This window comes from Delphinapterus leucas, chromosome 4, assembly GCF_059928025.1.
Source record: "Delphinapterus leucas isolate spDelLeu-1000000601 "Yukka" chromosome 4, BTC_Dleu_Yukka2, whole genome shotgun sequence".
NCBI lineage: Eukaryota > Metazoa > Chordata > Mammalia > Artiodactyla > Monodontidae > Delphinapterus > Delphinapterus leucas.
This window is the reverse complement of record NC_143132.1, coordinates 11876913-11901689: the sequence shown is the minus strand read 5'-3', so window position 1 is coordinate 11901689 and position 24777 is coordinate 11876913. Positions and strand designations below refer to the sequence as shown.

The 24777-nt window shown below is 49.1% G+C and overlaps 1 protein-coding gene across 3 annotated transcripts; it reads left to right on the top strand.

Moving 5' to 3' along the window:
• The first annotated feature begins 82 nt into the window (after window positions 1–82).
• On the top strand, window positions 83–23332 carry IL10RB (interleukin 10 receptor subunit beta). 3 transcript variants are annotated; one of them, XM_022552976.3, is made up of 7 exons: window positions 83–904; window positions 2172–2295; window positions 5676–5833; window positions 7145–7245; window positions 11012–11159; window positions 15762–15919; window positions 22475–23332. In XM_022552976.3, the coding sequence occupies exons 1-7, from the start codon at window positions 856–858 to the stop codon at window positions 22754–22756; spliced, it is 1020 nt and encodes a 339-aa protein (XP_022408684.2). In that variant the 5' UTR covers window positions 83–855; the 3' UTR covers window positions 22757–23332. The 3 variants fall into 3 exon arrangements, with proteins under 3 accessions (XP_022408684.2, XP_022408682.2, XP_022408683.2); XM_022552974.3 differs by having other exon boundaries at window positions 7079–7245; XM_022552975.3 differs by lacking the exon at window positions 83–904 and adding an exon at window positions 928–1798 and having other exon boundaries at window positions 7079–7245.
• The last annotated feature ends 1445 nt before the right edge of the window (window positions 23333–24777 follow it).

Below are 24777 nucleotides of genomic sequence, written 5' to 3'. Positions count from 1 at the left end.
CGGATGTGTGGTTCTGCTGGCATCTCTAGGTTGCACAAAACTCCCTCCAACTCTGTGCAGTGGCCTATTGGGGCCAAAGGCACATTCTCCCTCCCTGCGTTCAAGTTCATGTGAGGTGTTTTAGCGACAGACGTCAGGCAGTGTCTTACACCCCCTGGTACTTACCCTGCTCTGGGTTTTCCAACCTCACCACTGCAGAGCTGAAAAAGAGGAAATTAGGCCTTTCTCAGCAGTGTTGTGAGACAAACGATTATCGACAAAGAAATGACTTGGCTTTGTGTTGTTGCTTATCCCTGGGGGGAGGGGGGAGTTACGGTAAAGAAGACCCTCTCAAACTGGATTTGCTAATGGAGTGCTTTAAAATCAGTTTATTTGCGGGGAGAGGGGTTACAGAGGCCGTGCCTGTTCTCTGGAGAAAACTTGGGGAATACTGCATGGTGTAAACCACCACCATCCAGATATCACCTCTGGGTTGGCGTTGGAGTGTATTTATTTAACTTGCGACTCCTTTCAAAGCATGAATTTAATGTAATAGGGACACGGCACGTACAGTTTTGCAATCTGTTTTACAATCTGTTTTCCACTCACCTGGAGGAGGATAGTGCCCTTCCACCTCTGCACCTGCCCCTGCCAATCGGGTGAGAGCGGCCTCTAGAGACTGGCACGCCGGGACGGGGTCCGAGGCAGGGGCGGGGCTTCGTGTCGCCCCGCCCCGCCGGTTCCCGGAAGCAGCCTCGGGGCGGGGGCACCGGAGCTCCCTTACGCTGGCGCGGAAGCGGGCGTAGGGGCGCGTACCCCGGCGCCCGTTGGCTGCCCGCGGTCCCGCGAGCGCCCTCCCGGGCCCCATGCGCGACCATGGCGCAGAGCCTCCGGAGCTGGCTGGGCGGCTGCCTCCTGGTGTCAGGTGAGGGGTCTGCGGGGAGGGGACGCCGGGCCTTCTCCGGAGTGTCGGCTCAATCGCGCGCCCAGCGCGCTTCCCAAGCCGGGCTGCCTGCGCGGAGACCCGGCCCCGCCTTGGCGCTGCGTCCCGCCCCGAGGTGCGCTCGGGAACCAGGAGGCTCGGCTACGACGTCGGGCAGCGATGGCCCCAAAGACGACCCCTGAGCGGACCCCAGAGGCGCACTCAAAGTGACTAAGTGCCTGGGCGGGCAGTCAGGGCCTCCCACTAAGTCCCCAGCACCCCAAGATCTGAATTCTGCCCCTCAACTCTGCAGCTCTGTTGTTTCTGAGTTCTAAATCCAGTGAAACCCTTCCTGTCCTGCTCTAAATTGCTAGCCCAGGTTCAAACAGCACTATGGATCCCTCCTTCCTTCCTGATGAACTCATCCCTGGCCTTCCAGGGTACCTTGCTCTCCGGTTTCCCTCCTACCTACCAGCCTTTTTCTATTTGGGATCCTCCCCCTCTACCAGATCTCCATACAGCCAAGTTCATGCCCGAGCCCTCTTCTCTCCTTCCCCTACACTATCCCTTTTGGGGGGTATCAGCAGAACTCTAGCATTAAATACCAGCTATGGGCTCACGACTCTCAAATTTATATCTGTTGGCATTAGTTGGGTGATGGGCCGGTGGCGGTTTAATATACTCTTCTCTGTACTTTTGTGTATGTTTGGCGTTTTCTATTAAAAAGTTTAACAACTATTTTTGTCTCTAGCCCAGATCTATATTCTGTGCCCCAGGCTCATTCATCCAGCTGTCTCTGATATACCGACTTACGTATCCTTCAGCATCTCAAACCTAATGCAAATTCTAAACTGGGACTCTTGATTTCCCTGTCCCCAGCTCCAGTCAGGCCATCAGGTACTTAAGCCAGGAGTGGATATTGACATCTACTTCTTCACACCAAATGTATTAGGAAAACTAGATTTTATACCTCTGGAAATATATCTAAAATCCATCTACCCACCCCTTCACACCTTTCTACCACCACCCAAATCCAGGTCACCCTCAGCCATCCCCACTTCACTCTTACTATCCTCCTCCCCTTAGCAATTTCTTCTCTTCAGATACAGTCTAGACTCCTCAGCACAGCTAAAGCATGTCTCTCCTTCACCCGCATGCCCATTTGAAGACTCGGAGCCATAGGGAAGACCTGAGTATGGGATATGGTTATTTTCTTGGACAGCCTTTTAGAGGAAGAGAGTTGCCAACTTTTTTCCCTTTATTTTTACAGCATTAGGAATGGTGCCGCCTCCTGAAAATGTCAGAATGAATTCAGTTAATTTCAGGAACATTCTACAGTGGGAGTCGCCTGCTTTTCCCAAGGGGAATCTGACTTTCACAGCTCAGTACCAAAGGTAAGTCTGGGGTGCTCTTGGCAGAGGATGGTGGCTTTGGCTGGACTGGTCACTGTGTCAGACCAAGGAGAGAGTCTGACTGCTGTCACCCCAGTGACCTTGACAGCCCAGGGGGAGCCTCTCTCCTGGCCTTCTTCTTTCTGTCCCAGAAATTCTTGTGAAAGCGCTGTTCTCTGAAAACAGACAAGTAAAATCCTTTTTCCTTTTTCTTGTGATCGTTCATGGTGTGACAGACATTTTATCGTGTAGATGGTGAGTGTCATCGGCCACAGTGGCAGCCTACCGCAACGCGAACATATCGGGCTTGTCGCTATTAATGTTTTTTAAGAGACAAATGCCAGTGGTGACCATCTTGCAGTTATTAGAGTAGTATTGCTAGAAGTCAACAGTGGAAGCTATCCAAGAAAACTGAGGTATTCAAAGCAGGCAGGAAGCCCCTTGCTTGCTTACCACCGACCCCCTCCAGTAGGTTATAAACTGCGCACCCCAGTACTGGGGGGGTGCAGATCATTTGCATAGTGAGCACTCAGTTACTCTGAAATTGAATGTAAGACAGCTGCTGGGCAGTCGCTTATGAAGGAAGGGTATCACCGACCACGATTGCCTCAGTGGTGTTCTGACCTCCCAGGACCTGCCCAGCCTGTCGGTTTTTCCCTGTGCCAGCCCTCCCTTGGCAGCCTGCCACTGTACACCACAGGCTGGAGTGCAGATGACGCACCTTTGTGCCAGGTGCAGACAGCAACAGGAAGCCAAAGGCCAGTGAGCCGCACACCTGCTTCCCGTGTGACTCAGAAACTTTGTCAAAGGCAGACAGCTCCTTCAGTGAGGAGGGAGGAATTGGGGGTCTCAGATGCCATGGATCCCACACTCCTCCCACCCGGCCTTTATTTTACAAACATATCCAAGGCCTGCTAAGTCAGAGAAGAAGGAGAAAGATGAATAAGATAATCCTCGTTTACATTTTTTTTTTTTTTTTTCTTGCGTTACGCGGGCCTCTCACTGTTGTGGCCTCTCCCATTGCGGAGCAGAGGCTCCGGACGCGCAGGCTCAGCAGCCACGGCTCACGGGCCCAGCTGCTCCGCGGCATGTGGGATCTTCCCGGACCGGGGCACGAACCCATGTCCCCTGCATCGGCAGGCGGACTCTCAACCACTGCGCCACCAGGGAAGCCCTCCTCGTTTACATTTTTTTGAAACTTTTTAGTTCGAAATAATTCCCAGGTAACAAAACATTTCAAAATTTCAAGTATAATACAAAGAACTTCCAAAGAGCCTATATTCACCAATTTTTAAGGTTCGCCACATTTTCTTGCTTTTGCCCCTTAATATCTCATTGTGTACTTCATAAGAGCAAGGATAACCTTTCACATCGCTGTGGTACAGTTATCAAGATTTGGTAGCTTCACCAATGATACAGTCCTTTAAGTCCATATTCCAGTTTTGTCAGTTTCCCCAAGGACTTAATTAATAAGCATCATTCTGAGATTTATTTTTCTCCTGCGGTGTATTTTCTAGCACTGACTGGTTTTGTAATTTCGTCTGTGTTTTCTCCACTCTGTCTTGATAGCTCTAGGGATTTCACTGTGGAAAATGAGCTTCGCTCTCTGTCTGTCCCTCTCCCCTGTGGTTTATTTCTTGTTGTTCTGTTCTTTGCTTCTTTGCCATTGGAGTAGAGGCATTTGGTTTTAGGTGTTTGTCTTTTAGATGAGAGCTCCCAATAACCAAGAATGGATACCTGGGTTCCGGGTCTCCTCAGCGTAGACTTGCAGACCAAGCATGGCCTGTGCTGGGGAAAACAAAACACGTGCTGGGTGTGGAAGAAATTTGATCCTGAAAAATCTGATTACCCTTCTGTGGCTCTGGAAAAGGTTTGATTAGAATTTAACCTGAGCAGTTGCACAGTACAGATTCTTGTTGTATGTGTACATTGGGTAGGGCTGGCCGGTGGTGGAGGGAACTTCAGAGGATGGCTTGGTGATTTGAATATGGAAACATCTAAAACAATTAGATGTAAATATGGGGAATAGAGCCTATTAGCTACTTAATGGGAAGAAAAATATCTGTAGATGCAATAAAAATGACCTAGTGAAATGGAAGTTATTGCAGAACAACTCTTGCAATACTCTGTGTTCCACCCAATTCATGCATTAGTTTAAATGCATGGAAAGAAATGGCCACCTGTGAGAAAAACCCCTTCATGAAATGACCCTTGGATTTCCCCAATGATGGGATGTTAGGCAGCCACGGAGACTTGATTGATTAGAGAAATGTTTGTGGTCTATTAACTGAAGAAAGCAGACAGTGAAATAGCATAAGCCCAATTATCTCTGCCTCCTAAGAGTGCCATGGACTGTGGAGTGGTGCCTGAGGCAATGGGCTCTGAAGTCAAGCAGACCCAAGTCCCATGGGGGAGTGTCTTAGGCTCTCTACACCTGGGCCTCACCTATAAAATAGGAGTGATGTCACTTCCGCCCTCCTGGGGTTGTGAAAATTCAATGAGATAATACTGCGAAATCAGTGCCCCACCTGACACCTACGTGCTTGACAAGTGTTGGCTGTTATTATTTTTATCACCATCACCTTCATTATTACCTCTTAGGGTAGCCAGATTGGTTTTGGCACAAAGACAGGAAGGTGCCAGTCAGACAAGATTCTTACTTTTTGCAAGACCAGAGCCTGGATTTCCTTACCTCAGGTGGAGCTAATTATAGCTCCTTTGGCTGTTATGAGGTTAAGTTACACGCACCTGGTAGGTACTCTCAAACATTCCTTTCCTTCCACTTCATGTTTCTGCCACCCTCCCTTCAGGGGTTGGTGCCAGGGCTGGAGATCTGAGGTCAACGAATTTTATAATTTTTCCAGCGTAACTGAACAATAGTCACTTACAAGACATTATTTGAAATCATTGTGATACACTTATTTTGGCTAATCTGTGAATATCAACATTTCACAAACCATGCCCCACAAGTTTCAGAAATACATAGTCAAAGAAGGTAGCTTTCTTGGTCAAATATGTTGAATACTCAACCCCTTTTTGGAAAGACACGTTTTATTAGGATATGAAAGTCTCTGAGCAGTTCTGTTGTGAGGACAGACACCTGTTCATGTCTCACCCAGTTTTTGCCCCAAATTGTTTGACTGTGGGATGGACTGTTTTTGAAATGTCTTATGATACCTCAAGGATCATTAAGGTTCCATGGAGCACAGTTTGGAAAATGCTCCTATGAATGATACATAGTATTCTTTGAAATTGACAGTAAAGAATTTGCTTTATTCTTCTCACGTTATCCTCCATTATCCTTTGGTAGCAGAAGAATAAAGCATCAGTCAGCCTCAGAGCGACTGAGGTTAGAACTCTCATGATTTCTTCTGATTTTGTAGTTATAGGAAATTCCAAGATATATGCACAAGTACTGTCTTGACGGAATGTGATTTCTCAAGTCTTTCCAAGTATGGTGACCACACCTTGAGGGTCAGGGCTCAATTTGAAGACGAGCATTCAGACTGGATAAACATCACCTTCTGTCCTGTGGATGACAGTAAGCCATCTTGGTTTTTATTTTGTTGTTATGTCATCATCTTGCCTTGATTTCATTTCCCCCTTGGTTGGCCCGTCAGCAAGAATTCTTTGAGTGCCCACCAAGTGGATGGCCTTGCACAAGGAGCTTAGGGAATGTAATAAAAAGAGCTGTGGCCTTAAAGAAGCTTGTGGGAGAGATAGGACAGGATAGGCATAAAGCAATAAGATAATTAAATATAAATTTGATGACTTTAATGCCTCGAGGGTAAAAACGAGTTGGAGCCAGTGCTGTTAATGAGAAAAACTAGAAGGATTTGTGTGTTGAATTTTGGAGGAGGAAGTCAGTTTGGAATCATGACTTAAAGAAATGTGATGCAATCAGCAGAAGAATAAAGACTGATTTTAGGTAGGTGTAGAGACAGAAAGGCCAGCTGGCCCAGGATGAAGGACAGAGGGACGGATACAGCTGATGGCAGATGGGTTGGGTCAGGCTGGCTGGTCGGCATTGAAAAAAATATTCCCGGGTTAGAGCTGGAAGGTCATGGGGACCCACCAGAGGTCATAAAATGAACATCATTAGAACATCAGGAATTGAAAACTAATTAAACCACCAGATAGCAATTGAGAGAATAAGGAGAAGAATCTCATGAACAGAACTCAAGTGCAGCCCTCCAAAGAGCAGATCGAGAGATGCATTAGAAGGATTGCCCAGGACTTCCCTGGTGGCGCAGTAGTTAAGAATCCGCCTGCCAATGCAGGGGACATGGGTTCAAGCCCTGGTCTGGGAAGATCTAGTTTCAGACTTTGTTGGAAAATGTATTTGCTGGAAAGTGGTTTAATTATATAGGTTCAACACTAAAAATAGAAATACCATCTGCTGCTTCCAACCCAACAATGGAAATAAAGAAAATTCAACCCAACAGAAAGAAGGAAAGAGGAGAGGAATTAAAAAAAAAAAAAATGGGACTCTTTACAGAAAACACAAATTAATGTAGTTGGAATAATTCCAAATATATCAAATCACAGTAAACATAAATGGACTAAACCTGATTAATGAAGGCAAAGATTAATAGATTTTTTTTTTTTTTTTAAGAAACAAAATCCAAGAATCCTCCTTAGCCACGTCTGTCAGCATCACCTCAGCAGTGTATCACAGGGCAGAGTACTTCAGTAGCCCAGTTGGTCTGCCCAGTTACGAAAAGTAAATGTTGATGTTTTTAACATGTGAATTTTGATTGTCATTTTGCTTTGTTCTCATACTTAGCCATTATCGGACCTCCCAGAATCCAAGTAGAAGCACTTGCTAATTCTTTACATATGCGTTTCTTAGCCCCGAAAATTAAGAATGAACCTGAAACATGGAGCATGAGGAATATTTATAACTCATGGACTTATCATGTGCAATATTGGAAAAATGGCTCAGACGAAAAGGTAAGCACGGCGAATCACCTGCGTTGCAGATATAAGCTCCCTCTCCTTTGCTCAGTGTTGGTCGGAGGGAGGCTTTGCCAGGTGGCAGCACCTTATGGTCCAGAGCAGGGGTCCCCAACCCCTAGGATCTAATGCCTGATGATCTGAGGTGGAGCTGATGTAATAATAATAGAAATAAACTGCACAATAAATAAATAAATAAATAAACTGCACAGTAAATAAATCATCCCGAAACCACCCCCCCGCCCCCGGTCCTTGGAAAAATTGTCTTCCACGAAACTGGTACCTGGTACCAAAAAGGTTGGGGACCACTGGTCCAGAGGATCTCAGGCCTGGTCCTTTGAGCTCCAGAAGCTTCCCATTGTGGGGGATGGCCGGTATGTCAGGTCATGCTTCCCATTCCACAAGGGCAATGCACAGAGCAGACTTCCTGGGTGCTGGTGCAGGAGCTCAGGCCTTTCTCTCCCCAAAGGGAAGTTGCCTAAGAAGGCAGAGCTGACTCAGCTGTTGGCTGGTGGAACTTGGAGTCAGCGGAGTCAGGTGATCAGTGAATGTCTACTGCTTCATGCCATGAGGCCCCAGTACACCACAGAATAGTCAAGTCCGTGTCCAGGGCAGCCCCAGCCCTGGATGAATGGTGGGTGTCACATTTTACTGGACTGACCCCACTTTTCCCCGTTGCTTTCCTCCTCTTCCAGGGACAGTGCCTTTCACAACATGGGCTGGGAGTGGAAAGATCCTGTTGGAACGTTGCCCCTGCCATTGTGTGACTCTAGTCACATTCTTGACCTCAGCTTCTCAGGTCTGCAAAATGGGCATATCATCCACTTCATTAATAAAGTGGGGATAATAACCTACTTTATAGGATTGTTGAGGAATTTAATGACATAATGAAAAAAGTAAGCTTGTCCCATTACCTGAACAATGGGTATGGTCAATACGTGAGGTTCCCGTCCCCTTGTGTAGACGTGTCAAGACTATTTTCATTCATCTTTGTTCAACTCTTACACTTAGTGCTTCTGAGTTGAATGCCATCTGTGGTCCTAAACTAACTTACGTATATTTTATGTAAGTTAAGTTATGGGTATGTTATCTCCTCTGCATTAAATGTTGATTTTATCACTGATTCTCAAGTGTTTGGGAAGAAAGGGTCACCCATGTATATTGTCTGAAGAATGATGTAATTAAATTTATATCTACATACTATGTAGCCCCCCAAAAATCTCAAGTTAATCTCCCTCCCCCAAAAATGCTCTGTTGTGATCAATTCGTAACGTATATAAATGTCAGATCACTATGTTGCACACCTGAAACCAATAAGATATTGTATATCAACTATACTTCAGTTTTTAAAAATGCTTCGTTAACTGATGCAGGGTATCTGCCTTCTTCACAGAATAGATGACTTTGCTTATAGTCAAGACCCCAGGATTTGTGTGCCTAGGAAGCAACACAGAAAGTTTTATGGTCACTTATCAAATGCAAGTGTCCCTGCCAAAGTCTGGGGTATGAAGGTAACTCCTGGAGCTTGCAGCCTACTGTGATTAAGGATCAGATTCCACAGTTACCAGGCCTGAGTGCCTCCTGCCCCAGGCATGAAATTCAAAACCCAGTTTATCTCTTTAGCTTCTTACCTAGAATATGCCCTCAGGACAGGCATATGGTTACTTATTTGTGCCTTCACTCTGCCTGCAGTGTGGAAGACTTTGGTGTGACACACAGAGTGTTGGAAAGGCTGCCTGCTCCCCAGTGCCTCCCTCACTGTGCCTGCAGGGTCACCTTTACCAGTTTATAGGTGCTATAGACTCAGCGTTTATGTTCCCTTCCCCCTCTCCCCACCCCACCCACACTCCCCTGCAAATTCATACTTTGAAACCTAATCCCCAATGTTATGGTAGTAGGACGTGGAGCCTTTGGGAAGTGATTAGGTCATAAAGGTGAAGCCCTCGTGAATGTGATTAGTGCCCTTATAAAGGAGGCCCCAGAGAGCTCCCTTGCCTCTTCCACCATGTGAGGACTCCTGAGAAGACCCAGCTATGGACCAGGAAGCAGGCCCTCCTCAGACACCAGATCTGCCAGTGCCTTGATCTTGGACTTCCCAGCCTCCAAAACTGTGGGAAATAAATGTTGATAAACCACCCAGTCATTGGTATTGTTACAGCAGCCTGAAAGAAATAAGATTAAATGGTTCCCTTTTAGAATGCAGGTGTCTCTGAGCGAGTGCCATATTAGGTCGCCAAGCTAAGAGCATTAAAAGCTTTTAGAAATTCTTTCTTCCTGATGGGAGAAAGTGAGAAAAAATCAGAAGTTGTCCAGAAGCGAAAAAAGGCTAGAAAAGCCCTCACATCCGTGCCACCCTCTTCCATGTATGTGTCTGACGTGTCTACCTCTGAGTTTAGCCTTGAAAAAAATGCATTGTAAGGTTTTAGAAATATTGGGTTCCTGGAAATGAAAGCCAGGGGTTTTTTGTTTTTATTTCTACTTTTAATGATTAGAAGTTATACTGTACTCTTCATGTTTTCAATTGGTAAAATCCAATTCTTGCCTTCAGTGAGCTTAGCTTCTTATACAATAAAGGAATCAAGCTGTCAGCAGGCCCAGCCCCCAAAGAAAAGTAACCAATTACTAAAGTAAAAACAGAGTCTGTGCTCACTTTCTATTGCAGCTCCTATCCACATAACAGATTTTTCATAAGGCCCTTCTGTGAGGAAATTGTAACCATGCTGGAAATACAGGCAGTATGTACTCTTTTAATTCCCTTGATTTTGCTGTAAACTATTTTGGTTTCTCAAATTCAGAAATACATCATCAATTATGATATATTTAAATTAAACTAAGATGAGTCTGGGATGCCCCCACCAGAGTTAGGCTGAGGGGTGTGCCCTCGAGGGGAGTCGAGACGCTGGGGGGCGGGCAGCTCAGGTCCGTGAATGGAGAAGTGATTCAGAGGAGACCCCCAGGCAGCCTTGTCAGGAACATGCTCTGGACTTAGAAAATCACACTGAGTCTTACTGTAGATGACTGGTGTGTTCATTTGCCAGGGCTGCTTTAACAAAGTACTGTAAACTGGGTGGATGAAACAGCAGAAGTGTATTGTCTCAAGGTTCTAGAGGCTGGAAGTCCAAGATCAAAGTGTCAGCAGGATTGGTTCCTTCTAAGGACCATGAGGAAGGATCTGTTCCAGGCCTCTCGCCCAGCTTCTGGTGGGTGCTGGCAATCTTTGGGTCCTTAGTATATAGAGGCATCACCCCAATCCCTGCCTCATCCTTACGTGGCATTCTGTGTGCACGTCTGTGTCTAAATTTTCTCCTTATAAGGACACCAGTCGTATTGGATTGGGGCCCACGCTAATGACCTCATTTACGTTGATTACATCCGCAAAGACCCTCTATCCAACCAAGTCACTTTTGAAGGTACTAGGGGTTAGGACTTCAACATCGAATTTGGGAGGGGCGAAATTCAACCCATACAACTGGTTTATTTTTTTTAAAAAAGGAAGTGGGATGGCTTGTGTGTCATTTAAACTGGAGAATTCAGGGCATGAGGTGGTTTGGCAGGACCGTGGTCAGCCCTTGCCCTGCCCACCCCGACCTCAGAATGGTCTCCGGGGCCCCTGAGACGACCCAGGAGGAGCGCCTGCTTCCTTCATCCTCCTATTTTGAGCCTGAAGGAAAGATTATGACGAGTAAGTGGGGCGGGGAGGCGGGAGAAAAGACGACGTCCCTTCACTGCTGAGCCATGTTCTTATTTTTGTCTCTGTTACTAGTTTCCAGTTACTGGTCAGTATGACTTCGAGGTCCTCCGAAATCTTGAGTCACAGACAACTTACTGTGTTCAAGTTCGAGGGTTTCTTCCTGATCGGAACAAAACCGGGGAGTGGAGTGAGCCTGTCTGTGAGCAAACAGCTGCTGACGGTGAGTCTCGAGATGCACCGTCTACAGCTCTGTCTCCTCTGAGCATCTTTTTCCTGAAGGGAGGGCACCATGCAGCTTGTGGGATATTAGTCCCCCCACCAGGGATCAAACCCACGCCCCCTAAAGTGGAAGCACGGAGTCCTAAGCCCTGGACCTCCAGGGAAGTCCCTCCTCTGAGCATCTTAAGTAGCTTTAGAGACTCCCCGAGAGTGTGAGGGCCGGAAGGCTCCTTAGAGATCATCATCCAGCTCAAACTCCCACCCAGTTCAGCCGCGACTGACCGCCTCATGCTGGGAAGGAGACCCCACCTTCTGAGGCAGCTCGTTCACTCCTAGACCAAAGGGATTGATGGGAGATCCTTCCGTCCGGGGAGCTGAGGTCTCCCTCCACGCGTCCGTCTCCAGTGTGCTCGTTCTGTCCTCTTGGGATCCCTGAAGCAAGTCTCAGTCCTCCCAAGCCCACCCAGCCAAGGTCGAGCCCTGACACCCCCCGCCAGAAGCCTTTCCTTCCGAGGCTGCGCATCTCCAGTTCCTTCAGGCACGTGATGGGAAGAGTTTGGAAACCCCTTCACTGTCCTCAGCAAGCTGGGTTTAGGGTTCCTCGTGAATTCAGGACCTCAACACAGTCCCCCACATATCATGTGTACCGCAGTGTCTAGCAGAGTGCCTCCACGCTTGGTGTTTCTTAAAAAAGAAAACATGGGGAAAGAGGAAGGGAAGAAGGAAATGAGGGAGGGGGAGGGTACCAGTTGGCCTAGACACTGAGTAATTTTGTACGGATGCATTGCATTGGCGTACAGAATGATAAAAACTTGTGGCCTAGATGTCTGTGTACAAACGTCAGGCCCTTTGGGGCCTTTTTGTCACTTATAGATGTCCAGAGGTTCCGCCAGCTCAGACCACAAAAGGATGCATATATGCAGGTCTGCTCCTGACCATTTTCATTTACAGAGGCCCTCCTGGAAGCAAGGTGCTGATCTGGGGGCTACAGAAATACAAAGAGAGTAATAAAGAATTCCCTCCAGAGAGTAATACTTTTCATCTTCTGTGTCACTGCCGTTCTGAGGCAATTGCAGTGCTGCCGTCACAGTGATTCATCATTTCAGCTTATCCCGTTCTTCGTGAATGTTGGGTTTTGTCATTGAACGTATTTCTCTCCCTGTTTTGCTCTGTCTCATCCACTGATTTGCTGGTAGGAGGTTCAGGATCCTTACCAGTGCGTTGTTTAAACTGTTGGTGTGTCTAGGATATACCTCCCTCTAGACCACCTAACTGGTTGCTTACTGGTCACCAGTCCGTCTGAACGTAGTGGACTATTATGTAAGCTCTTTGCTTTTACTGTCCACAAAGTCGCCATGTAAGACTTCGGCAAATATGACTGAAATGGACACCCAGTGCCAAGTGCAGCACTATCACAACTGTGTCCCGTGAGTGGTTATGGGACATTTCTCAAAACAAGAGCCCGGTAGTCAGATGTGCTTGGAAATGATGGTACGCCGCATTTCTCAGAAAAGTCACCCTATATGTTAGCATTTTTAGCATATTTGATCTTTCAACATCTTTTTTGAGGATGAGCATTCCAAGGAAAACAGCTGGGAAAAACCAGCCCATAATGTGCCGTAATTTACCAACAAGTAACCCTATCCAAAAAAGGAAAGGCAGCCACTTTGAGCCAATTTCTTCTCGGTGGCCTCATGTTATTATTTTTTGTGATTGTCCTTATCTTTCTTAAGTATTTGTAATTAGCCACTTAACCATCCATTCCAGAATGTCTGTATTTTTTTCTGGATATCACATCAAGCTTTCCAGGCTGGAGTTTCCTGAATCTTGTTGTTGGGTTTTTTTCCTTCGTTTTGTAAATGCACAAATTACTTGCCTGAATCTAGGAATCTTTCACCTCAACCAGGCACGTGATCTTTTCAGTGCCATCCGAAGCTGTTCTCCAATCATATTAAGCAAATTTTCTCAGGAATGCAGAGCCATATAGAAGATGGAAAGTCTTGCTGTCTCTCTGGAGGGAATTCTCTGTCAGTCTCCTTTCTTTTTCTGTAGTTCCCTGTCCAGTGCCACGCCTCTATCTGAGGCTGAGTCGACCCGCCTGTGTTCCTCCTGCCATGGCTAAGCCTCTCAACAGCACCGTTAAATAACAAGAGCTTATCTTTTTATTCCTTTCATGAATCATTTGTGCTTGAATCAGAATTCTGTGCTTTGGGGATCCCCATCCAGCTTGAATCACTAGAATCCCTGACCTTGGAATCATCCCTCTTTCCTCTAAACACCTGCCAACTGCTTTCCCCAAGCCTGAGTACATGCCCGGATGTCCTGTGTCCCGTCCTTCCCTGCTGTGGACTCCAATGTAACGAGTGGTGTGGGGCACATCCTGAACTGCCTGGTGCCTTGGCCGCCTCGTCTGCAAAATGAGGGGAATCAAAGGGTGTCACCCAGGACAGCGCCAGGCACGGAGTGAACCCGCAATATGGGTTGGATGTCATTACCGTTATTAATAAGGACATTATTAAAATCATGCATTTAAATATTCCTTAAGGTTTATGTCATGAAACATGGCATGAGGCACACACTTTGACCGAAAAGAGAACTATTTGAAATATTTCGTGACTCTTAAGTGATCACCCATTAACTGACAAAATCCAAACTTTTTTTTTTTCTTTCTTTTCGGCACGCGGGCCTCTCACTGTTGTGGCCTCTCCCGTTGCGGAGCACAGGCTCCAGACGCACAGGCCCAGCGACCATGGCTCACGGGCCCAGCCACTCTGTGGCATGTGGGATCCTCCCGGACCAGGGCACGAACCTGTGTCCCCTGCATCGGCAGATGGACTCTCAACCACTGCGCCACCAGGGAAGCCCCCAAACATTTTTTAAAAGGAAAGGAAAAGTAGGGCTTCCCTGGTTGCTCAGTGGTTAAGAATCCGCCTGCCAATGCAGGGGACACGGGTTCGGTCCCAGGTCCGGGAAGATCTCACATGCCACGGAGCAACTAAGCCCATGTGCCACAACTACTGAGCCTGTGCTCTAGAGCCCACGTGCCACAACTACTGAACCCACGTGCCACAACTACTGAAGCCCACATGCCACAACTACTGAAGCCTGAGTGCCTAGAGCCCGTGCTCCGCAGCAAGAGAAACCACCACAATGAGAAGCCTGCGCACCGCAAGGAAGAGTGGCCCCCGCTCACCGCAACTAGAGAAAACCCACGTGTAGCAACGAAGACCCAACGCAGCCAAAAATAAATATTTTTTTTAAAAAAAGGAAAGGAAAAGTATAGCCCACTGAAAATCTGCTTTTGTCAAACATCATTTTAGGTTTTTTTAAACATAGTTCTCTCATTTAAACCTCACAAGTTTTCAATGAGAGCATTGAAAGGCTCTTCTCCCCTTTCAGAGACAGAAGGTGAAGGTCCAGAGAGGTGAAGTAACTTGCCCAAAGTTGCTCAGCTAGTAAATGACAGGGAGGAAGTAATATCTAAGCCCACTGCCTACAGATTAATCCCATAGGTAAGCAAAGGCACGATTTCCCTGTGAAACAGAAAGGGAGTCCACCTAACAGCATGATCAGACAGACTGAAACAAGTTAGAGAGCCTTATATAGAGGGTGTTGATCACTAGATTCTCCCACAATTCACAGCCTGTGTAAAACAGTGTCTGCTCTCCTTCCCCATTTCCCCCTCTTGGTGAGTCACAAAAGCATCCTTTGAATTTTCTCACCATCAACCAGGTGTGCTTGTGGAATGTCCTTGTCTAAGATGCTAAAATGTCTGGGTTGGAGACCCAAGGAGACCCAGGCACTGTCCCCCAGGGGTTCATCATAGTGTCACCAACCATGCCAGGGTAGGTCCCACTGGAACTCTTAGACGGGGGCTTGCTCCTTCCCGATGATGACATTTCAAAGAAATGGCTTTCAGGTCCTTGAGAAAGACGCTCCTTGGTTGTAGGAGATACATGTAGGTCCCAAAAGGACAGAGGAAAGATTTACAGTCCCGAGCTTTTTGTGAAAATGCACTAAGAAAGGATGGTCAAGAGTTGGCAGAACAAAGGTGAATTCTTTTGGTAGCCTTGAGTTTTTCCAGAGAGGAGCTCAAGGGGGTGCTGGGTGGTCCCAGAGCTCAGCCTTAGGCTGCTGGCGACCACACTGTTAGGGGAGGTCTCTGAGTGCAGGGGATCAGGTGGGGTCATCTGTGCAGTTCTCAGTTCAGAACGCTGTAGCGCGTGTGTTTCACCGGGGCTCTGGGGCCCAGGGTGTCGTGTTTTCTGCTTCAAGGCAGAAGAGCTTTATCCCCACCAGGGAGCTGATTGCTACCCTGTGAGTAGAGAAAGTGGATCAGAGTTCTTGCGGCCGCTGCTTTTTGTGTGTACCAGCAATCATGCCAGAAACCCAACTTGGAGGAAGACAGGAAAGGGTGAGACTTGGAAACCTCTGGATCCTCGAACAGCTGCTGGGTTTCCTCCTCACGCCTTCCGAGACAAACGTGTGGGTCCCCGCAACGGTCAGGGGTTACCTTTGGATTGTGATGGTGAAAATAGCATTACGGTCACTGTCAGCCAATCTGTGCCTGACAAGAACATGACGCAGCCCCTTGTCCCTGCAGAAATCGCCCCCTCCTGGATCGTGGCCGGGGTCCTGGGAGCCTCGGTGTGCACCGTCCTCCTGACGCTCACTGGCTGCTTTGTCTTGCTGCGGTGCGTTTACAAGAAGGCCAAGCATGCCATCCCCCCGAGGAATTCTCTTCCACAGCACCTGAAAGAGGTAGGTAGCAGGATGGAGCCAGGTGTGGATTCGGAAACGCTGACCGGAAGTTGTCCTTCTAAGTCAGGGCCGCCTAACTCAGCGCAGCGTGGTTTCCTGGAGAATGACACGCACCTTGCACGCTGGTCCCATCCCTGGTGCCACTCCAGGGAAGTCTGAGCTCATGGAACAGCCCTACGGGAGGGGGTAAAGGTTTGTTTTCCGAATCCCGTCCTCCAACCTGCATGTTATTCCTTCTCCGACCTTCCCTGCCCCGAGCCCCAAGTCATCAGGGAGCAAAGGTGATGGTCCTGGGACAGAAAGAGATAAAGCAGAGCTCGGAACAGAAAAGATGAGAGAGGGAAGACTGTAGGCTGAGTGCCAGCGAACAGCCATGGGCAGAGGATGGGAGGAGGGGCAAGTGCGGTTTCAGCTGTGGGATATCTGAGAGCGACTGAAATTACGGGATGTGTGTCCGAGACTTTAGGAAAGCAATTTTTTTTTTTTTTAAAGAAAGCTATTTTCAAAAGGTTTGGGAAGAAGAAAGGATGTTCCTGGATAGAGACTGTAGGATGGAAGTGACCTTAAGAAATGAAATCATCCTGCCTATACTCTCACACTTAGAAATGAAAATGTGCCAGGCTCAGCCCCAAATGATCCTGTCTTTGGTCTCATTCCCCAGGAAACAGGCTCTAAAATGGAGATTTGCATTCAGAAGTCTTAGTGGAGGTAGCCTTGGGAGTAACACCTCTGCGGGAGAGAGGGCAGCAGGATGGGATGAGGGATACGATGCCAGTCCTGAAGGGGCTCTGGAGCTGGAGTGGCTCTTTAGAGATGTCCAGGGCTGAGGCTAGAGGGCCCGCGGGCCCACATTACCCTTGGGCTGGGTGTGGGCGCCCCCAGGAAGGAGGTGTAACTAGATGTGGCAGCTCCTTCAGCCCCGGGAACCTTGGGGGAGACGCTCAGCGGGGAGGCAGCCCCACTCCCAGCAGCCAGGGGAGCAAGTTCCTCCTTCCTGAAGGACATCTGGGTGGCTCATTGCAGCGTCCACTCCAGCCCACCCCATAAACCACGGGGACCCACGGGCGCAGCTTCTCGAGGAGCTAAGTCGATCTCTTCCCCCGGTGAAGGTTACAAGAGGAAGGTTAACGGAGCAAGGTCCAGCCCCATCACTGCAGCTGGTCCCACGGGCACAAGTAACACCCGCTGCTTGGCTGTCCCTTCTAGAGGCCCCTCTCCCCTGACCAGCTGCTGCTGACATAGGTTACTGACCTGATGGGGTGACTCAGACCCTCCACTCTGCGAGGACTGAGCCCCTGGTCACAGGACACCAGAGATCTGGGCACTTGTGCTTATCCACTTGCCATCAGAATTGGGCAGGGGACGTCCCAATACCATGAGATGCCCCATCACCCAGCTGGGTGCCCCCATCACGTAGCAGCAGTCTTTTCTCCTCCTGATGACCCGTGTGGCGACTCCTTTCCTTGCTGGCTAGTTTCTTAGCACAAGGATCCTGGCATGACGAGGTGGCAGCTATCACTTAAAGTTCAATGGGATCCCTACTGTGTCTCCTGGCGGAAACGTCCCCCACTGGGATAGTAACTGTTTTAGGCTTTGAGACCAAGATTGAGATATTATGTAGATACTTATGTAACCACTTAAATGGCATCACTTACAACTCTAAAACCGTGCTTAACTCCTGAGCCATACAAAGAAACATGGTTTCAGCCCCTGGGCCATAGCTTGCTGACCCCTGCTCTGAGCTCACAGAGCCTAAGATTGCGTGGATACCAGTTCCCCAAGTGGGTCAGCGGGAGTGATGGCAGGCAGGGCCACTCCTACTTCTACCCCTTGGTCCCTGAGCCCCTGTACTCTACTTCTTGGGGACACACTATCACATACTGTCATTGACTCTCAATGCATGCCCGGTGCTGGAGGACGATGGCTGGTCCTCACAGGGCACCGTCTCCAAGCTGGCACCACTCCCCAATCCCCCCCTACCCCCGTACCTTCAGCGGGCCAGCTGTCGTCCTTCCAGGCTGGCAGATGCTGGGTGGGTGGCCCCGCATACGATACCATCAGGGTATTGCACTCCTGGCCTCCTCTGCTGTCATGGGGTCCCATGGCCTGACATGATGTAATGTGAGGTCTGTGTTAGTCAGCACGGGCCACCATAACAGAATTACCACACGCTAGGCGGCTGAAACCACAGACACGTATTGTCTCAAGGTCCTGGAAGCTGGAAGCCCAAGATGCAGGTGTCAGCAGGGTCAGTTCCTTTCAAGGGCTGTGAGGGAAAAGCCGTTCCCGGTCGTTCCCCAGGCTGCTGGTGGTTGCTGGCAACCTTTGGTTCCTTAGTTTGTAGAAGCATCCCCCCATCTCACCTTCATCTTCACATGGCGTTCTCCCATCTGTGTCCAAATCTCCTCAGGTCAGATCAGGGCCCACCCTAATGAGCTCCTTTAACTTGATTACCTCTGTAAGGACCTATCTCCAAATAAAGTCACATTCTGAGGCATGGACTCTGGAAGGGGCACCAGTGCACTCTGACTGGAGTTGACACCTGTTTCGGGAATGATCGGCTGTCCCTATCCTGCAGGGCCGTGGCCAGCACTGCTGAGGCCTGACAGAGCTCCACTGGCAGAGGGCCCGGCTCTGGGTCTCGGAATTCATATGTGGTCCAGAGACCTCCCCACCTGGAGCTGCTCCCACAGTCCATCCACGCGCCTCTTTCCGGACTCCCTTGTGCTGGCCTTCCAGTCTCCCTTCCTCTGGCCCCTGACCACCAGCCTCGCCATCGGCCCCTGCCTCAGATTCCATGAGTACCTGATCTTGGACCACTTTTCTTTCCACACAAAGGGGATGACCAGATGCACGGCCCGGAGCTCTGCCTGTTGGGAGCTTCCCCCCCACTGCCATTCAGGGCCCCCAGTTGGGGCTCCAGTGCAGCTGTGGGCCATCTTTGGTTTGTGCCCATGTGCCATGCTGACCTCCCTGTGAGCCACGTTGGGCCTCTTCCCACTTCTCCTGGTCGTGAGGACCCGTCCCCCGGCGCGGTCATGGTGTGAACAGAGGCAGATGTGCTGGTGCAGAAGGGGTAGGTGCAGGGGAGGCCGGGCCGCCTGCACGTGTGCCCTCTGACCCCACCTCAGGACCTGGTGGGTCTGACAGGCCTCGTGAGGGTCACTTCTAGGTGGCACGGTCACCTGGTGTCCTGTGGCCCAAGGCTCTGTCTCTCCCAAGTCCCCATGGCCAATACTCCCAGAGCTGTTTTCAAACAGGGTATAATTCTCGGCTGCAGGTTGCCAGCCTGGCCTCAGAACTGTAGTGGTCACACAGTGACGCTCCTCTTGGGATTTGCCATAAACTCCACTCAGCCTCTTTTCCCACCGCAGACCCTCCAAGGATCTGCCGGGTCTCACGGCCTCTTCATGTTCACTGGGTTCAGCTGAGATGTCACTGGGAGGTGAGGCCGGGCCTCCGTACCCCAGCATCAGCCGGCGTGAGGTGTGGCTAGGACGGCTTGCTCCAAAGCCCGTACCCTCTTTGGGGCGCTTTCCTGTTCCAGGCCCCCCTCAGAGCCGGCAGCCTTCTGTATCACTCACACCAGGAGCCATATTCCTGGTGTGGAATGTGCTGCCCCCCCCGCCAGAACCCAGAGACCCACTTCGCATCATGCTTCCCTGGTAGGGGTGGCGGGTAAGACACAATAACGGTCCTTCCTTTGGAGAGGATGTCCTGGCATTCCCTATTCCGTGGGATCCCTAAAACTGATGTGACAGGTCCCTGACTCTTCACAGGGTGACTCCCCCACCCTCTGAAGTGCGTCTCTTAGGGAGGCCTTGCCACTTCTTGCTTTCCTGGGCCTGTTAATGTGTTGTCGTGGTAACTGACGTCGGGCCTTTGTTCCCACACCAGCCAGTCCATTGTCCGGGCTGCCCCTGGGAAGGACTCGTACAAGGCAGCTCCCTTCTGCGGAGGGCAGTTCCTGGACAGGGACTTGGCTGGGAGCTGTTTCAGCTCCAGTGAACAAGTGTGGGCAGCACAGCTCCTGACATGGATAGAACGTGGACCGCGTGACTGTAGGCAAGAGACTCAGAGCGGCCAGAACCTTCTAACGAGAGTGCCAGCGAGACTGCAGCAGCAGGATGAGACGTGCATCTTCTAGAGGTGCACTTCTGAGAAGCCTGTTCGCAGGAGGAAGAACACATGGGCGGGCCCTTCGCTCAGCGTAGGAGGTGTTCTGTAAGTGGGGAGCCGAGAGGAAGCCAAACTGTGTACCTGCTTTTTGCTTCTGGCTTCACCATCAGAGGGGCTCATCAGACAGGAAAGGACAGATGGGACAGTGTGGGACCAGGCAAACCAAAGCCAGAGGCGAGTTTAATTAAGGGGTCAGTTGGCAGGAGCTCTGGCCTCCCAGGCTAGAAGACTTGGCAGGCTTGACTGTGGGCCAGTGAGAAATATGGGTGGGCGGGGGAGGCTGGAGAGGGGCCAGCGGAGTGAGGGCGAAGGAAGTGCCAGGAACCCATGAGCAGATCAGGGTCCTCAGATCATGAAATTCTCCAGTTTGACTCAAAATGCAGAGAATTCATTAACCCTGGCCCAGAGGCTAATTTTGAGTTGAGGGAGATTTGCTGGGGCTGGAGACTTTTAGCTGAAAAAACCATAGGGAGGTACCCACCACGGATACTCTGAGCCTGCCACCAGCCTGCTCTTCGCTTTCTTGACATTTAGCGCATCTTGCTTTGTTCTCTCCTCTCCTGTCTCCCAGGAGAGTCAAGGGTAGCTTCCAGTCTGTTCCTGTGGCTCCACTGGATCCGAGCATTTGGGGAGGTCCCTCCTCTCCGCAGCTGCCGCCTTTGCACAACGGATCTGGGCGAAATTCCTGACCCCTGCCTTTCCCTTTGGTTGGCTGGTGGGGGTGGGGGAGGGTAGAATTTAGGTTAAGTCATCTCAGAGGGCTGAGGTATGGAAATTACTTTCAGAAGGCTTAACTGATCCCTTAAAGGTGGAACCAACTGAGGGGAAGAAGTTAAAGATGAATGCCACGCTTTAAGGAATGTTTCTGCACCTCGTCCTGAAGATTTAAGAGCCTCGGTGAACCTACAAGGATGAAAAGTGGAGAATGTGCCCTCAGCAGATATTTCAGGAAACGTACATAGGCATCTTCATGGTTGAAGTGTTGGAGTGACAAGGATGATTAGACTCTGGTTCCTGTCTGTAACTAGCCCGTCTGCTGGGAGGGACACACCATGAGTCATCGTTCGTAAAACGGGCTAGATGGAAACAAAGCACATAGATTTAAAATTTGCTAGTAGCCACAGTTATTTTTAAAGTAAAAAGGAACAGAGGAAATTAATAATACATTTTATGCAACCCAATATATCCCAAATATCATTTCAGCATGCACTCAATTACTTTTCTCAATTGTTGAAATATTTACATTCTCTTTTTCACACGAAGTCTTCAAAATCAGGTATGTGTTTTACACCTCCAGCACACGTAGATCCAGACCAGCCAGGTTTCAAGTGGCTGGTGGCTGCCACACTGCATGCCGCGGAGCTGGCTGAAACAGAGGGACCCCAAAGAGGGCCCCTAACTCAGCCTGAGGACGCACAGGAGACTAGCTGTTATTCCAAGACACATCTACCCCGTGCTTACAGCATCCCTGCTTCCTAGAGGCAAGGACGCCCAGGCGGCATCAGCCCCACAGCTTTGGGATCATCCTGAAAGTCTCCCTCTGGGTTTACAAGAGGAACTCTCAGAGGGGGACCTGTGATCACTTAGCAAATGAGATGCAGGTTTATTGTCGCATTTTTTAAATTGTGGTAAAATACACATAACATAAAATTTACCACCTTACCCACTTCTAAGCATCCAGTTCAGTGGTATTAAGTACACTAACATTGTTGTGCAACCATCACCACCTTCCAGTCACAGGACTCCCTTCATCTTGCAAGGCAGAAACTATCCGATAAACAAACCTCTCCATCTCCCTTCTCCCCCTGGCCCCGGCCACCACCATCACTTTCTGTCTGTGAATTTGCCTCGTCTAGGTACCGCGTGTAAGTGGAATCATGCACCATTTGTCCTTTTCTGTCTGGCATATTTCACTTAGCGTAAGGTTCACCCATGTTGTAACATGTATCAGCTTCATTACATTTTGAGGCAGAAAATATTCTGTTGTATGGCTAGACCACGTTCTGTTTATCCAGTCCTCCATGGATGGGCCCTTGGACCGCTTCCATCTTTGTCTATTGTGAATAATGTTGCTCTGAAGACGGGTATATATATGTGTATATATATATATATATATATAGAGAGAGAGAGAGAGAGAGAGAGAGAGAGAGAGAGAGAGAGCTGAGGCCCTGCTTTCAGTTCTTATGGGTGTATACCCAGAAGTGGAATTGCTGGATCATATGGTAATTCTATTTTTAGTTTTTTGAGGAAGTGTCATACTGTTATTGTCACATTTTTTTAAAACAGCGTTTTCCAGCCAGGAGTTCTGTATAGAACTGTGAGCCCAGAAAAAGAAGTGGGGAAATTTGATAAGTAACTCTTTTTTTTCTCCTGCAGTTTCTGAACCATCCTCATCACAGCACACTTCTCTTATTCTCCTTCCCACTGTCTGATGAGAATGAAGTTTTTGACAAACTGAGCGTCATCACAGAAGCGTGTGAAAGCCACAAGCCGAACCTTGGGGCGGGCTGCAGCCTTAGGACCTTGTCTGGGCAGGGGCCCTCTGAGCTGGCCTCCAAGGAAGAAACACACTCAGCCGGGCACAGCGACCCCCTCCTTCTCACGCCTGCCTCTGAGGGTGATCAGAGCAACCGACAAACAAGGGCTGAGACCAGCTGAGTAACCCCCAGATTGAGAACCTCAGATGCTGGGACAATGTCCACACCAACAAGGAGCTGGATTTTAAAGGCTCACTTGGCACAAATACTCCATCTTGGGAACTAGCCACCTTATAAAGGCCTTAATGATTTGAAAAAATAGCCACTGAAGGTGTGATTTTCAGCCTCATGTGCTCACTCAATATAAAAAAGTTCCAGGGAATTCCCTGGCGGTCCAGTAGTTAGGATTCGGTACTCTCACTGCTGGGGCCTGGGTTCAATCCCTGGTCGGGGAACTAAGATCCCACAAGCCACACGGCCCAACAAACAAAACGAAAAACAAGTTTTAAATGGTGAGAAACAGAAATATTTAAAATGAGGAATAAAAACCAAGATGCTGTAAAACCTGACCAGAGTGCCGATAGACTGATGTGAAAAATGGCCTCGACTCAAAAGTAACCGTCAGCAAACGCTGTACATGTACAGAGCACAGACTTTGTGGATTCTCAGGGACACTTTGACTGGATTTATTTTTCTATGCGGACACATTTTATGTATATAATGCTGGTGCTCAATTAAAGTCTTATTCTCCGTTTAATCCGTGTGCGTTCGTTTAATGACACTACATCTGTGTGATTGTCAGATTCAACCAGGCTCTCGTGTGCCATCTTTAATGTTCATTGATTCAGCGGATGTTCCTCAGTCCCTGCCTGCTGTCAGCCAGGGACTGTGCCAGGCGCAGGGGCCTGACGGCATCTGGGAAGCTTCAGAGAATAGAAGGCCCTGGGCTTTGAATTCTACCTCGGACACTTATTAGCCTGTAACCTCTCAGTTTCCTCATCTGTACCTGGGGATGTAAGAATTAGTGACACTTGGTGAAAAATGCCCACCCCAGTGCCAGCACATAGTAGTCACTCAATAAACGGTAGCTGGCCTTACCAGCTACATAATCTCATGGGTGTGACTGACTTCACAAACCTCGGTCAGCAGCAAATGTCCTAGCAGACAAATAAAGCAGATCCATCAAAAGTCCCCAGAATAGAAAAACCACTATTTGAAATAATTTGACATTTTTATAAAGAGACAACATGGGGAAAATGGTCAGAAGTTTGTTGACCCGTTCAGTATTTTTAAATTTCTTTCAATAATGTGAGGGAGAGATCACCATGTTTTGGGTTCTTAGTGCCCCTGATTCTAATCTGGGGCTAGTCTTATGACAAGGGAGAAATTAATTCTCTTCCCCAGTTCAGCTCTTCCTCCCTGAAGGAGGTGTGACAGGAGGGCTGTCAAGTTGTACACATGTAGATGCATCTGACTTGGGAGAGAAGGAAAGGAGATACCCCATTATTCATCCAGTCCCTGCCTAAACCCCTCTTCATATGTTTGAGGAATCTCCATCTTGGCAAGTGTGAAGGGACTCAAAATGCCACCTGCTCATTTCCAGCCTTTTTTTTTTTCTTCTTCTTTTTGCAGTACACGGGCCTCTCACTGCTGCGGCCTCTTCCGTTGCAGAGCACAGGCTCCGGACGCGCAGGCTCAGCGGCCATGGCTCACGGGCCCAGCCGCTCCGTGGCATGTGGGATCCTCCCAGACCGGGACACGAACCCGCGTCCCCTGCATCGGCAGGCGGACTCCCAACCACTGTGCCACCAGGGAAGCCCCTCCAGCCCTTTTTAAGGGCTCAAACTGCCACCTGCTCTTTTCCAGCCCCCTTGCTGCTGGACTATAGGCACACAACCGGGGCTCCAGCCCAGCTTTCAATTGGAAGATGGGGAGGTGGGTGCAGGGCAGCAGTAGAGGCAGGGGTTCTGGTAGAAGCATCCAGTAGCCAGGGGGAGCTAGCATCAGCAGCAGACTAGGTCTGATTTGGACATTGTTCCTGCCTGCGTCCTCCCGAGGCTGTTCCTCCAACCCTTCCTGAGATTCTGTGAGCTCCTCAAGATCAGGTTGAGACACTCGCTTCCTGCTTCTATCAGCCAGAGTCAGTTTCCAGTGGTTGCAACTAAAACCCCGAGCAGGCCTCCAAAAGCAAAACAGAGTGGA